At 35.8% G+C, this 15,088-nt stretch overlaps 1 protein-coding gene across 7 annotated transcripts in view; it reads right to left on the bottom strand.

Annotated features, from left to right (window-relative positions):
- Positions 1 to 15,088, bottom strand: part of ZBBX (zinc finger B-box domain containing) — a 129,399-nt gene that overhangs the window by 29,057 nt on the left and 85,254 nt on the right. For 6 of the 7 annotated variants that reach the window (XM_070373710.1, XM_070373725.1, XM_070373758.1 and 3 more), the window contains 4 exons: positions 14,050 to 14,159; positions 13,610 to 13,698; positions 10,873 to 10,955; positions 8,480 to 8,619 (listed from right to left, as the gene is read on the bottom strand). In XM_070373710.1, coding sequence (XP_070229811.1) covers positions 8,480 to 8,619; positions 10,873 to 10,955; positions 13,610 to 13,698; positions 14,050 to 14,159 — 422 coding nt within the window. The remainder of the gene's footprint in view (positions 1 to 8,479; positions 8,620 to 10,872; positions 10,956 to 13,609; positions 13,699 to 14,049; positions 14,160 to 15,088) is intronic. The other variant, XM_070373720.1, reaches the window with a different exon arrangement.

Here is a 15,088-nt window from a genome sequence, read left to right as displayed (position 1 = left end):
AAAGTTAAGTAAATAATTATAAATAAATAAATGGATTAAACTGTTCACCAACACTTCTGTGGTATAAATATTTATCATTAAACACTATTTTTAAAATCAATTTTCTTTACTGAGTCCTCACTTTTAAAGACTTTTATACAGCTTATGCTCATAAATGACAATCCTAATTTACCTATATATTCAGACTTAAATGATTTAGACAAACGGAGGGAGACAAGGTTTTACTTTATGATGCAATCTTGAAATTGACACAAGTTTCCATTTCAGCCTGAGGTTCAATTTCTACTTTTCTACCCTCTGTCCCACTCAAGTTTTATATCAATAATTTATGAGAAACAATGCAGAGAAAACCTTACTTTCCACATTTTACCTCTTTTGCTTAGCATAAGTAGTGATGAGGAGAGGACCATGGGAAGTCTGCCAGATGAAAGAACTGCAGCAGTTAGGGGCACAGAGAATGTTTGTGCCGAGACACCTGCCTCTGGAAAGCTACAAGATGAGCTAGATTATATTAATCACCCACCTCATTATGTCTGCTTTAAATAAATCATTTGGGGTAGATCACTGGTTTTCAACCTGGATGCACAATGGAGTTGTCTGATGTTACTCTTTAAAACTGTCAGTGTATGGGCCTGACCCCAAACCAATTAAATCAAACACTGACTGTAGGAATCAAACATTTTGCTTGTTTGTTTCTTTCCCCCTCTCCCCCACCAAGTTCTCCAGGTGATTATAATGTGAAACTAGGATTATGAAACTTTAGTCTAGATTTTCTTAAGAATAAAATTCTTTAAAAAAAAATTTACACCATATTGCTTTCATTACCACATACACATATTTATCCAAACTAAATATAGCTTCCTTTGATTAGCCCATATTCTCTTTCCAATATGCATATCTTATCTGTATAAATAGACTGTGTAAAATAGTAGAAGCTATAAACTAAAATAGTCTTCCATGAAATAAACTCTGTCTTACAACCCATTGCTGCAATCAAATGTTTATATAACTCAGCAATTGCACATACTATTTAGAACTTCCATTTTCAATTATCACCTCTAAATTGCATAAGTACTGTGAGAAATGTAATAAGTTGTATGTCAGAAAAATATTTTATAGAAAACCTTTATGAAACCTATTCAATGTAATAAAACTTTTATGAAAATGCTGTACTTTCCTAATAAGCTTGAAAATAAATTATCTGAATCTAGGTTTTTTTCTTTTTTTGTGTGTGGAAGGAGATGTCATTTCCTAAGTGTAAATGTCTACAACTAACCTCTACAGTATTTTTGCTAGATTGTAAAATTCCATTATAGGGATTTACTGCTGCTGGAAAAGTGAGAACACAACATTTTAATAATGCATACTATGTGATGCAGAAAGTACAGATATGATTTAATTTAGTCTATTCGTTAGAAGCCCTGTTAAGTCATAAAAAATAGTTGTCTGGGTTCAACATTCAAAAATCAATTATTCTAACCTGTCATATCAAGAGGCTAAAGAAGAAAAATCAGAGGATCATATCAACAGATGCAGAAAAAGCATTCGACAAAATCCAACACTCATTCATAATAAAAATCCTTAGCAAACTAAAAATAAAGGGAAACTTTCTCAACTTAATAAAGACTACCTACAAAAAAAACCACAGTTAACAAAATACTTAATAATAACACCAATACAGTATACTAACACATATATATGGAATTTAGAAAGATGCCAACAGTGACCCTGTGTGCGAGACAGCAAAAGAGACACTGATGTATAGAACAGTCTTATGGACTCTGTTGCAGAGGGAGAGGGTGGGAAGATTTGGGAGAATGGCATTGAAACATGTAGAATATCATGTATGAAACGAGTTGCCAGTCCAGGTTCGATGCATGATACTGGATGCTTGGGGCTAGTGCACTGGGATGACCCAGGGGGATGGTATGGGGAGGAGGGAGGGAGGAGGGTTCAGGATGGGGAACACATGTGTGCCTGTGGCAGATTCATTTTGATATTTGGCAAAACTAATACAATTTGTAAAGTTTAAAAGTAAAATAAAATTTAAATAAATAAATAAAAATTAGAGTTAAAAAAAAAGAAAATGAATCAATAGTTTTCATGTAAAGCAAAATTTTCTTCCCTGGACTCCTAAAACAATTCTTTTAATGTAATTTATGTAAAATTACCTATGAGGAAATCATTGGTCTCTGGTATTTTCTGTGTCCTATTGTGTTCTTATTGTAGTTAAATTATATTAAATTGGGTTTCAGTTTCTCGCAAATAAAAAAAAACAAAAAAAACTTTATCTCAAATATCAGGAACAAAACAAAGATCTCCATTCTTACCACTCCTTTTCAACACTGTACTGGAAGTCATAGCTAATTCAATAAGATAAGAAAAGGAAATAAAAGGTATGCAGACCGAAAAGGAAGACATAAACCTGATTTTGTTCATAGATTACAAGAATGTCTAGGTACAAAATCCAAAAGAACTAACAACAACAACAAAAAAACTCCTGGAATTAATAAGTGCTTATTGCAAGGTTGAAGATACAAGTTGAGCTTACAAAAGGCATTTGCTTTCCTACACACTAACATGAACAAGTGAAATTAAAAATTAATAACACAGTACCATTTACATTAGCACATGAAATTGAAATACTCAGGTATAAATCTAAAAAAAAAATACAAAAAAGACCTATATAAGGAAAACTGGATGAAAAAAATAAACTGGATGAAAGAAATACAAAAAATTAAATAAGTATTTTTTTCACACTAGTTCACATTCATAGATAAGAAGACTCAATTTGTCAAGATGTCACTTCTTCCCAATTTCATCTATGGATTCAATATAATCCCAATCAAAGTCGCAACAAGCTATTTGTATATATTGACAAATTGGTTTTAAAGTTTATATGCAGAGACAAAAGACCCAGAACAGGCAACAAAATATAGGAAAAGAACAAAGTCAAAGGACTGACACTACACAACTGAAAAAATTATCATACAGTTATACTAAGCAAAGGGTTTCACTAGTGACTCAGTGGTAAAAAATCTGCCTGCCAATGCAGGAGATGCAGGTTTGATATCTGGATCAGGATGATACTCCGGAAAGGAAATGGCAACCCACTAAAATATTCTTGCCTGGGAAATCCCATGCACAGAGGAGCCTGGCAGGCTACAGTCCATGGGGTTAAAAAAGAGTCAGACACGACTTAGCAAATAAACAACACAGTAATCAAGACAAAGTGATACGAGCAAAAGTATAAAAACAGATTAGTGGAATGAAAAAGAGAATCCATAAATAGATCCACATAAATATAATCAACTGATCTTTAACAAAAGAGTAAAGGCAATACAATGGAGAAAATATAGTCTTTCCAACAAGTGGTGTTGGAACATGTGAATATGCATATGCCTCAAAATAAATCCAGACACAGACCATACTCTTCATAAAAGTTAACACAAAGGAATAATAAAACTAGGCAATGGCACCCCACTCCAGAATTCTTGTCTGGAAAATCCCATGGGCGGAGGAGCCTGGTGGGCTGCAGTCCATGGGGTCGCTAAGAGTCGGATAGGACTGAGTGACTTCACTTTCACTTTTCACTTTCATGCATTGGAGAAGGAAATGGCAACCCACTCCAGTGTTCTTGCCTGGAGAATCCCAGGGACGTGGGAGCCTGGTGGGCTGCTGTCTCTGGTGTCGCACAGAGTCGGACACGACTGAAGTGACTTAGCAGTAGCAGTAGCATTAGAATGCAAAACTATAACACTGCAAAGTGATAGGGGAAAATTCAGAAGATCTTGGTTATTCTAATGACATTTTAAGATACAACACAAAAGACAGGATGCACGAAAGAAATAATTTATAAGCTCAATTTCATTAAAATGAAAATTTTCTGTTCTATGAAAGATACTGCTATGAGAGTGAGGAGATAATCCACATATTTGGAGAAAGTTTTTGCAAAACACATACATAAAATACTGCAATCTAAAATATGCAAAAGAACTCTAAACTTTCAAAGTAAAAGAATAGACAATCCGATTAAAAAATGGGCCAAAAACCTTAAAAGGTAACACAGATGACATATTTGGCAAATAAGCATACGAAAAGATGTTCAACAATATATGTCACTACAGAATTTCAAATTAAAATGAGATACCACTACACAGTTATTCAATTCAGTTCTGTTCAGTGGCTCAGTCGTGTCCGACTCTTTGTGACCCCATGGACTGTAGCATGCCAGGCCTCCCTGTCCATCAACAACTCCCAGAGTTTACTTAAACTCATGTCCAATAGGTCGGTGATACCATCCAACTATCTCATCCTCTGTCATCCCCTTCTCCTTCTCCCTTCAGTCTTTCCCAGCATCAGGGACTTTTCAAATCAGTCAGTTCTTCGCATCAGGTGGCAAAAGTATTGGAGTTTCAGCTTCAGCATCAGTACTTCCAATGGATACTCAGGACTGATTTCCTTTAGATGGACTGGTTGGACCTCCTTGGAGTCCAAGGGATTCTCAAGACTCTTCTCTAACACCACAGTTCAAAAGCAACAATTCTTCAGTGCTCAGCTTTCTTTATAGTCCAACTCTCACATCCATACATGACTACTGGAAAAATATAGCTTTCACTAGATGGACCATTGTTGGCAAAGTAATGTCTCTGCTTTTTAATATGCTGTCTAGTTTGGTCATGACTTTTCTTCCAAGGAGTAAGTGTCTTTTAATTTCATAGCTGCAGTCACCATCTGCAGTGATTTTGGAGTCCAAAAAAATAAAGTCTGTCACTATTTTCACTGTTTCCTCATCTATTTGCCATGAAGTGATAGAACCAAATACCATGATCTTCGTTTTCTGAATGTTGAGTTTTAAGTCAACTTTTTCACTCTCCTGTTTTATTTTCATCAAGAGGCTCTTTAGTTCTTCTTCACTTTCTGACATTAGGGTGGTATCATCTCACTCACCTAGAGCCAGACATCCTGTAATGTGAAGCCAAGTGGGCCTTAGGAAGCACCACTATGAACAAAGCTAGTGGAGATGATGGAGTTCCAGTTGAGCTATTTCAAATCCTAAAAGATGATGCTGTGAAAGTGCTCCACTCATTATGCCAGCAAATTTGGAAAACTCAGCAGTGGCCACAGGACTGGAAAAGGTCAGTTTTACTTCCAATCCCAAAGAAAGGCAATGCCAAAGAATGCTCAAACTACCGCACAATTGCACTCATCTCACATGCCAGTAAAGTAATGCTCAAAATTCTCCAAGCCAGGCTTCAACAACACATGAACCATGAACTTACAGATGTTCAAGTTGAATTTAGAAAAGGCAGAGGAACCAGAGATCAAACTGCCAACATCCGCTGGATCATCAAAAAAGCAAAAGAGTTCCAGAAAAATATCTATTTTTGCTTTATTGACTATGCCAAAGCCTTTGACTGTGTGGATCACAATAAACTGTGGAAAATTATGAAAGAGATGGGAATACCAGACCACCTGACTTGCCTCTTGAGAAATCTGTATGCAGGTTAGGAAGCAACAGTTAGAACTGGACATGGAACAACAAACTGGTTCCAAATAGGAAAAGGAGTATGTCAAGGCTGTATATTGTCACCGTGCTTATTTAACTTATATGCAGAGTACATCATGAGAAATTCTGGGCTAGATGAAGCACAAGCTGGAATCAAGATTGCCAGGAGAAATATCAATAACCTTAGATATGCAGATGACACCCTCTTTATGGCAGAAAGTGAAAAAGAACTAAAGAGCCTCTTGATGAAAGTGAAAAAGAGAGTGAAAAAGTTGGCTTAAAGCTCAACATTCAGAAAACTAATATCATGGCATCTGGTCCCATCACTTCATGGCAAATAGATGGGGAAACAGTGGAAACAGTGACAGACTTTATTTTGGGGGGCTCCCAAAACATTAAAAGACACTTACTCCTTGGAAGAAAAGTTATGACCAACCTAGACAGTATATTAAAAATCAGAGACATTACTTTGCCAATAAAGATCTATCTAGTCAAAGCCATAGTTTTCCCAGTAGTCCTGTGTGGATGTGATAGTTGAAGTATAAAGAAAGCTGAGTGCTGAAGAATTGATGCCTTTGAACTGTGGTGTTGGAGAAGACTCTTGAGAGTCCCTTGGACTGCAAGGAGATCCAACCAGTCCATCCTAAAGGAAATCAGTCCTGAATATCCATTGGAAGTACAGATGCTGAAGCTGAAACTTCAATACCTTTGCCACCTGATGTGAAGAACTGACTCATTTGAAGAGACCCTGATGCTGGGAAAGATTTGAAGGCAGGAGGAGAAGGGCACTACAGAGGCTGAGATACTGGATGGCATCACCGACTCAATGGATATGAGTTCGACTAAACTCCGGGAGTTGTTGATGGACAGGGAGGCCTGGAGTGCTGCAGTCCATGGGGTCACAAAGAGTCGGACATGACTGAGCAACTGAACTGAGCATGGCCCTGCCCATCAGAGCAAGACCGTTTCCCTCTCAGTCAGTCTCTCCCATCAAGAAGCTTCCATACGCCTCTTATCCTTCTCCATCAGAGGGTAGACAGACTGAAAAAAAACATATAATTATTAGGATCACAAAAATCCAAAACTCTGAGCATTCCAAATACTGGCAAGAATGTGAAGAACAGTAAGACTCACTAATTGTTGGTGACAATGAAAAGTGGTAAAGTCAATTTGAAAGAGAGTTTGGTGGTTTCTTACAAAATTAAATATATTTCTCACCACATGATCCAACAACTGTGCTCCTTGTTATTTACCTAAATAAGTTAAAAACTTATGTCTAAACAAAAACTCACATATGGATGTTTGTAGCAGTTTTATTCACAATCACCAAAACTTGAACACAACCAAGATGTCCTTTAATAAGTTAACATATAAATAAGTTGTGGTACATCCAGACAATGGAATCCTATTCAGCAATAAAAATAAGTGAGCCATCAAGCCACAAAAACACATGGGGACACCTTTAAATGCATTTTATTAAGTAAAAGAAGTCAATCTGAAAAGACTTGTATGATTTCAGCTATAACCATCTCGAAAAGGCAAAACTGGAGAGTAAAGAGATCTGTGGTTGCTAAGGGTTAGGAAGGAGTGTTGTGTGAAAAGGCACAGCACAGAGGATTTTTATGGCAAAGTTTATACAAATTTTATACAAAGTTTTTATAAACCTTATATTATTCTATAATGTTGGTTACAAGTCATTATACATTTGTCCAAACCCACAGAATGTACACCACCAAGAGAGAACCTTAATGTAACCTGGGGACTCTCAGTAAAAATGATACATAACAAAGGTACTACTCTGGTTTGGGATGCTGGTAGTAGAAGAAGCTATGAGTTTGTGGAGGCTGAGAGTATATGGAAACTCTGTACTTCCTGCTGAATTTTCCTATGAACCTGAAACAGCTTTAAAAAATAAAGTCTATTTAAATAAATCAAGAATCTTTAAAGTAACACTTAATGGCCATTTGTATTTAGCATTTTCCCAAACACAGTTGTAACACCATGCTCCAGGAAGGTTAAAAACAGCTTATGGCCTAGACTTGGAGCCCTGCAAAGGCCTAAATTCCCATATGGATATAGTTCATGGTCATATGATTTAGAAGCTTAGTAGCCAAAGATGTTAAAATCAGCAGGATTACCTTAAATCACTGTTCTCTACCATCTGCTACCCAATGAAAAGGTAATCATCAGTTTTACTATGAGTTATTTTAAGTAATGATCTCTGGTCTCTCTCAAATTCTTCACATAAGAAATATTTATTGGTTTTTCTGAAAATCTAAGTAGATAAAATAAAATCCTAAATAGATAAAAGCAGATTAGAAATCATCTAATTCCTATATTTTAGTTTTGGTAAATGAGATTAAGAAAGGAAGTGGTATGTTCAAGGTCACACAATGATTTAAGGCAGAAATGAAAACAAATTCTGACTCCCAGGCCAGGATACTTTGCTATGACTGTCTTTAAAATGATCTCAGCATCTGGAAATTAAAACCAGACATTAGTACACAGTATTCTAATCTATAGATCCCCAGGGTACTAGTAATAACAATGTAGCTATATAAAGAGATGATTTGTATTGGTTTGGTTTTATCACTTATGTGAAACTCTACAACTCAAATATTTTAGGAAAAGAAATAGTGCAAGGGAGAACAAAGTAAAGCATGCCAATCAGACTTCTGTCCAAAGAGCCCAGCCATGTAAACTTTTAAATGATAGCTCAGGTATAACTTTCAGAGTAGTTTTATATTTGGCTGTTTTTTTCTCTTAATACAAATACCATTATCCATTAACTAAAAAGAATATTTGATAGAAAGTTACATATTTTCAACCAATGTTCTGAGTATCAAATTTTCTGGGTTTAAAATGAACAGCAAAATAGGCAAAGCTTTATATAACCTGCAATACCTATTGATTTTATTAAATTACTAATATTCACTGTTAATAATATTAAGCAAAAATGAAAAAAGTTACCTTTTGAGTTGTCTTTACAAAAAAAAGAGTTGTTATTCAGATGAAGGTGGAAGAGGTCAGATTTTCTGTTGGTAAATACATGATGTTGATGGATGTCATTTTCATACAGAAAAGCATTCTGATAATCACGAAATGTGTGACTTTCATGTTTAGGGACAAACAAGAGAATATAGTTGAAAGAAATTATACATAAAAATGTTAAAACACTCAGCTTATTGAAATAAATATAGTAATTTACTTATTATTATAAATTAATTTAAATTATAAATAAATAAAAATAAATTATAAATAAAATTTAAAACTCAGCTTATTAAACTAAATATAGTAAAACCTTAAGGAAATAAGGTTATTCACATTAATTTAATACTTGTTTCAACATACTGTAGATGCATTCTAAAACAGCAAGTACCTTAACAGTATTATGAATTTAAAAGAAATAGGCAACTGGAACAAACCTGATTTAGCTGCAAATTTTTCATTGAAAGTTTCTTTTTTAAAAAATAGTCTAAAGTAAGTTTAATTTCATATGGTCTTTCTTCTAAAAATGAAGAGATATCTTTCAATTTCATCAAGCTGATGAAAATAAGATTTTATTGCTTAAATAAACTTTTTATTTGTTCATCATGACTATATGGGTTCAAAAGCCTTATGTGGTATTTATATCTCAATTTTAATGATGATTACCATATACAAGCATAGTTAAAATTGAACAACACTTTCTATGAGTTGAATTTAATAATACTTGATATTATGTAAGCTCTACATGGTAGTGGGTGGGTTAGTCACTAATTCGTGTCTGACTCTTTGTGACCCCATGGAATGTAACTGCCAGGCTCCTCTGTCCATTGGATTTTCCATGTGAGAATACTGGAGTGAGTTGCCATTTCCTTCACTAGGTGATCTACCCCACCCAGAGAGGGAAGCGGCATTTCCTGTTTGGCAGGTGATCTTCTGCATTGCAGTCTGATTCATTACTGCTGAGCCCACCAGGGAAGCTGCAAGCTCTACATAGTACCACCATAAAAACTCATGGATTATGCTTGACCAAAAAGGTTCTTTTGTGTCACATATGATCCTTTATGATTTTTCTAGAAAAGAAGCTCTATGGGCACCTCCAAATCCAATATGCAAAACTATTGCCAAACCATAATCAGTAACTCTCTCTGCCTTTTCTAACATGGAGGTCAAGGGAAAGGCTTGTGATAAAATATATAAAAGAATCAAATTAGAGAGTAGAAATGCTGTACTTCCTTGGTTTACAGTAGTGCGTATAAGTATAAACCTCTTACCTACTGACCAGAATCTGGTTGTCTCCTGCCAAAAGCACATTTGCTGCTAGATATCTGGGTCTATGTGTCCAAAGTGAAAGTGAAAGTTGCTCAGTCCTGTTCAACTCTTTGCGACCCCATGGACTGTAGCCTGCCAGGCTCCTGTGTCTATGAAATTCTCCAGGCCAGAATACTTTCAGGCCCAAGGGCATCACTTAGGCCCACTGCTGTTCCAAAATACTGACAGGGGCCTAAGGTGATCTGAACATATAAACAAAGAATCGGTGTAAGGGCTACCTAATAGAAGCTTCATTCTGCTGTTTACCCAACTTAATACTTTGCAGTCAAAACACCTGAAATCCTAGCCAAGGTTTCAACAGCAGAGAGGACTTGGAATAATTTATATATTACTAGTAGATACAGCAAGATATTATTTTTCATTCAAAATGACAAATTTTTTTTAAAGTTACAACCTGAATCATTATAATTCATTTATTTATCACACAGTAAAATCTACCTAAGAAGTAATCTATAGTTTGGAGGCTTTTTTTTGTCTCTCAACCTAATCATTAGTATACATTTTTATTTAGGGTTCATAACAAACTGAAGTAATCAAAATCCAAAGAGTATCTGTCACTTCAAATAATGACAATTCCTAAATTCTGAAGCATCTATTAAATAATCCAGATGTTAGGTAAAGCATAAACATATGATTATAGATAATTTTCTAATTATTGAGTGCTGATAAATATTAGTAATATTGTGTGCTATGCTCAGTCACGTCTGACTCTCTGCAACCCCATGAACTATAGCCCTCCAGGCTCTTCTGTCCATGGAATTTCCCAAGCAACAATAGTGGAGTGGGTTGCCATTTCCTTCTGCAGGAGATCTTCCCGACCCAGAGCTTGAAACTGTGTCTCCAGCATCTCCTGCACTGCAGACAGATTCTTTACCACTGAGCCACCAGGAAAGCCCAGTAATACTGTACCCAAATTTAAAGATGGCTTAAGTAAAATATATTCTAACATTAAATTCATATGCTTTTTATGTTGTGAACTTCTCAAAAGATAGGAAATTTTTTGTGAGTGTTTAATAAGCATCAAAAGTGAATTAGAAATATCTTACCTTTGTGAACTGTCTGCATCTGCTAACTCAACTTTATAAGGCACGGCATTTCCTGGTTCTTCAAATTCCACTTCATAAGTCTTCTTAAATGGATGTTGTATAATATTAGTATGTTCAGCTAATTTATGATACATTAACCAGCTAACTTATTCACAGCATTTAGAGAATTTTTATTCTCACAAAAAATGTCATAAACTCACTGACTATATGCCATAGAACATGAATTCCAAGAGAACTAAACAAATTCAACAGATAATTGTTGAGGGCTTTTGCTGTATAGTTCATCTTATCATGACTACTATCATATCCAAAGCCAAACATAACAACTTAGATTTTATTTTGTAACTACAAAGCGCCAAGTGAAGTGCGAGTGTTAGTCATTCAGCTGTATCTGACTCTTTGCAACCTCATGGAGTTCAGGCTCCTCTGTCCATGGGATTTCCCAGGCAAGAATACTGGAGTGGATTGCTATTTCCTTCTCCAGGGGATCTTTCCAACCAGGGATCAAACACAGGTCTCTTGCATTGCAGACAGATTCTTTACCACTGAGCCACCAGGGAAGCCCTCAGTGCCAAGTAGATGTTTTTAGTTTTCTGACCAGCATGTCATAAGCTTACTCTATGTAGCAACAATTTAATGAAGAGCAGCCACAAATATACATGCATGTATGTTCTCCAAGCCAGGCTTCAGCAATATGTGAACCGTGAACTTCCTGATGTTCAAGCTGGTTTTAGAAAAGGCAGAGGAACCAGAGATCAAATTGCCAACATCCGCTGGATCATAGAAAAAGCAAGAGAGTTCCAGAAAAGCATCTATTCCTGCTTGATTGACTATGCCAAAGCCTTTGACTGTGTGGATCACAATAAACTGTGGAAAATTCTGAAAGAGATGGGAATACCAGACCACCTGATCTGCCTCTTGAGAAATCTGTATACAGGTCAGGAAGCAACAGTTAGAACTGGACATGGAACAATAGACTGGTTCCAAATAGGAAAAGGAGTATGTCAAGGCTGTATATTGTCACCCTGCTTATTTAACTTATATGCAGAGTACATAATGAGAAACGCTGGACTGGAAGAAACACAAACTGGAATCAAGATTTCCGGGAGACATATCAATAACCTCAGATATGCAGATGACACCACCCTTATGGCAGAAAGTGAAGAGGAACTCAAAAGCCTCTTGATGAAAGTGAAAGTGGAGAGTGAAAAAGTTGGCTTAAAGCTCAACATTCAGAAAACGAAGATCATGGCATCTGGTCCCACCACTTCATGGGAGATAGATGGGGAAACAGTGGAAACAGTGTCAGACTTTATTTTTCTGGGCTCCAAAATCACTACAGATGGTGACTGCAGCCATGAAATTAAAAGATACTTACTCCTTGGAAGGAAAGTTATGACCAACCTAGATAGCATATTCAAAAGCAGAGACATTACTTTGCCAACAAAGGTCTGTCTAGTCAAGGCTATGGTTTTCCTGTGGTCATGTATGGATGTAAGAGTTGGACTGTGAAGAAGGCTGAGCACCTAAGAATTGATGCTTTTGAAGTGTGGTGTTGGAGAAGACTCTTGAGAGTCCCTTGGACTGCAAGGAGATCCAACCAGTCCATTCTGAAGGAGATCAGCCCTGGGATTTCTTTGGAAGGAATAATGCTAAAGCTGAAACTCCAGTACTTTGGCCACCTCATGTGAATAGTTGACTCATTGGAAAAAGACTCTGATGCTGGAAGGGATTGGGGACAGGAGGCGAAGGGGATGACAGAGGATGAGATGGCTGGATGGCATCACTGACTCGATGGACGTGAGTCCGAGTGAACTCTGGGAGTTGGTGATGGACAGGGAGGCCTGGCGTGCTGCGATTCATGGGGTCTCAAAGAGCCGGACACGACTGAGCGACTGATCTGATCTGATCTTATCTGACGTGTTAATTTGTTCAGAATCTTCAATTTATCCAAAGCAGAAATAAATATGTTGCTAGGCATACACACACACACATGCACACTGCAGAAGCTATTAACCTAAAGAAGAAAGTAGTATGTCAAAAAGTACTTCCTCTATTGTATTTCTTCACTATGACAACCATAGAAAGAGCAATATTGAGGACAGTGGGTATATTCTGTTACTAGAGGATGAGAAAGTCAGAAATGCTTTCATCCTGGAGCTGGAGCTATGACTTACTCTGGCTCCAGCTGATTTTACTTGGTGTTTTCCAGAGGCTTATATTCAAGTTATTATTATACTAAATCCATTAAATCTTAAAACTCTTTTCCCTTTAAATAAAAAGTATTAAATGACATTCAACAAACTAAATGAATAAAAATTTTATTAAATAAATATCATATAATGAGAATAATCTTTGTTTAAAAGCATGATAACGTAGAAAACTAAATACTGGGTTGGTCAAAAAGTTCTTCTGGGAACAAACCTTTTGGCCACTCAATAAAATAAACACTAAACACTATCTCTATAAGTTAGAAGATTAAAATATCTTCTTATCTCCCATACTATGACACAATATAAATTTAGCTCACAAATTTACTGTTTACATTAAAATAATAGTCTGTTGTATTCCTACCAGCATATTTAAGTTAAAACACTTGTAAATTTATACTATTAAACTATGCTTAATTATGAAAGATTATCTTGCTGAAAATAATATGTAGTTGGTAAGTACATATTATTTATGTGTTGTGAATTTCCTCTCTGTTAAGTAATATGAGTGGTCATTATGCACTTACATCATCCAGTTCAACTATTTTTAGAGATGGTTCAGGTCTCTCTATGTTTAATTCATAAAGAGCTGGGGGTTGTATCTTGATATCTTCAACTAGAAAATAAGATTAAAAATAATATCATCCAGAGTATAGCTTACCTGATAATTCATCTTCAAATAACATAGGCAACAATGGAAGTGCAGCCACTCAAAGGTATAAATACTCTCAATTTTCCCAGCTCAAGTAAATTATTTAGCATTCAACTTTTAAATGAAGCTATTTAAAATAAAAGAAGCTACATCTAGAGAATAAGAAGGAGAGTGTGTGTCATTCTGATCTAGAAATAGTGTACAGTGTAGTGAGAATGATACAGTAAAGGAAACCAAAAGAAGATGCTGATTAATGCTCAGTGTATATAAGTTGATACAGTAAATTCAAAAATATCTCATCGAGGCTGAACTTACCATCACTATCTTCATCATTTTCATTCTGAGAACACTGTGCCTCACTAGTGGTTTTACTCTGAGGTATGAAGGTGTCTGGTAGCATGTTCTGAAGTTGCTCCAGTGGAGTTCTACAAAACAAAAAGCAATTAAAAGCCTAAAGTACATTATCCAAAATTTCTTTGGATGAGATCTTAATTTATTTCACAAACAAATGAGTCTACAAAATTAATAAGGAAAATATAGCTATACCTCTAATTTACAGAAGAAATGTATAACTGCATAACATAATCTTAGTCTACTAAAACAATTTTGTAAATCAAATTAACATCACACAAGATTTTTAATTGCATATCCTACTGTTTTTCTGTTTAGGATGAAAATCAAAGTTATGATAGAATTCAGTGTTCTTGCAAAAAACACATGGAGTCCATGAAACATCACGCTGTTCAAAAAGCTAATTTACAAAGGTGTGCTGCATCTCACACAGGGAACTGAAGATATTTTTCTAAACGTCCACCAAGCCGACAGGGTGATAAAACAGGTTTCCACTCTATGAACATGAGGTGCTGTGGCTGAAGCATCTTTCACCTAATTAACAATGAGGTCTGATGTGGCCTGTCTCACATACAAGGCAATGAAGCATGGGAATCTTTAGAGGTTTTGTGCATTTGATCCCAAAGGATATTCCAAAGCAGTGGGGAAGGGAGTCACGTTTTAACTGAGAAAGTAAGTAGCTGCACATCTCTTCTAGATTATATAATGCTTGTGCAGTTCCACATATAAAAGTCAGGGCTTTCTTAATAATATCCACAGGTAACATCAATATTTAAAAAAAAATGTTCCAAGCTATGTTCTAAACCATTTGGGGTACTGAATCTTAATAGGAATACTAAATAGGCATTATTATTATCTTAATTTAGTGAGAAAACTGAAGCACAAAGAAACTAACCAACTTGTTCAAAGTCATTCAGTGAGTAAATGCAGCAAAGAGAATTTGAATCCAAGCAGTCTGCCTCCCCAAGCCCATGTTCTTAATCATTTTGCTATATTGCCTCTC

The sequence above is a fragment of the Bos mutus genome, chromosome 1 (assembly GCF_027580195.1).
Source record: "Bos mutus isolate GX-2022 chromosome 1, NWIPB_WYAK_1.1, whole genome shotgun sequence".
Taxonomy (NCBI): domain Eukaryota; kingdom Metazoa; phylum Chordata; class Mammalia; order Artiodactyla; family Bovidae; genus Bos; species Bos mutus.
This window is presented reverse-complemented; position numbering and strand designations above follow the sequence as displayed.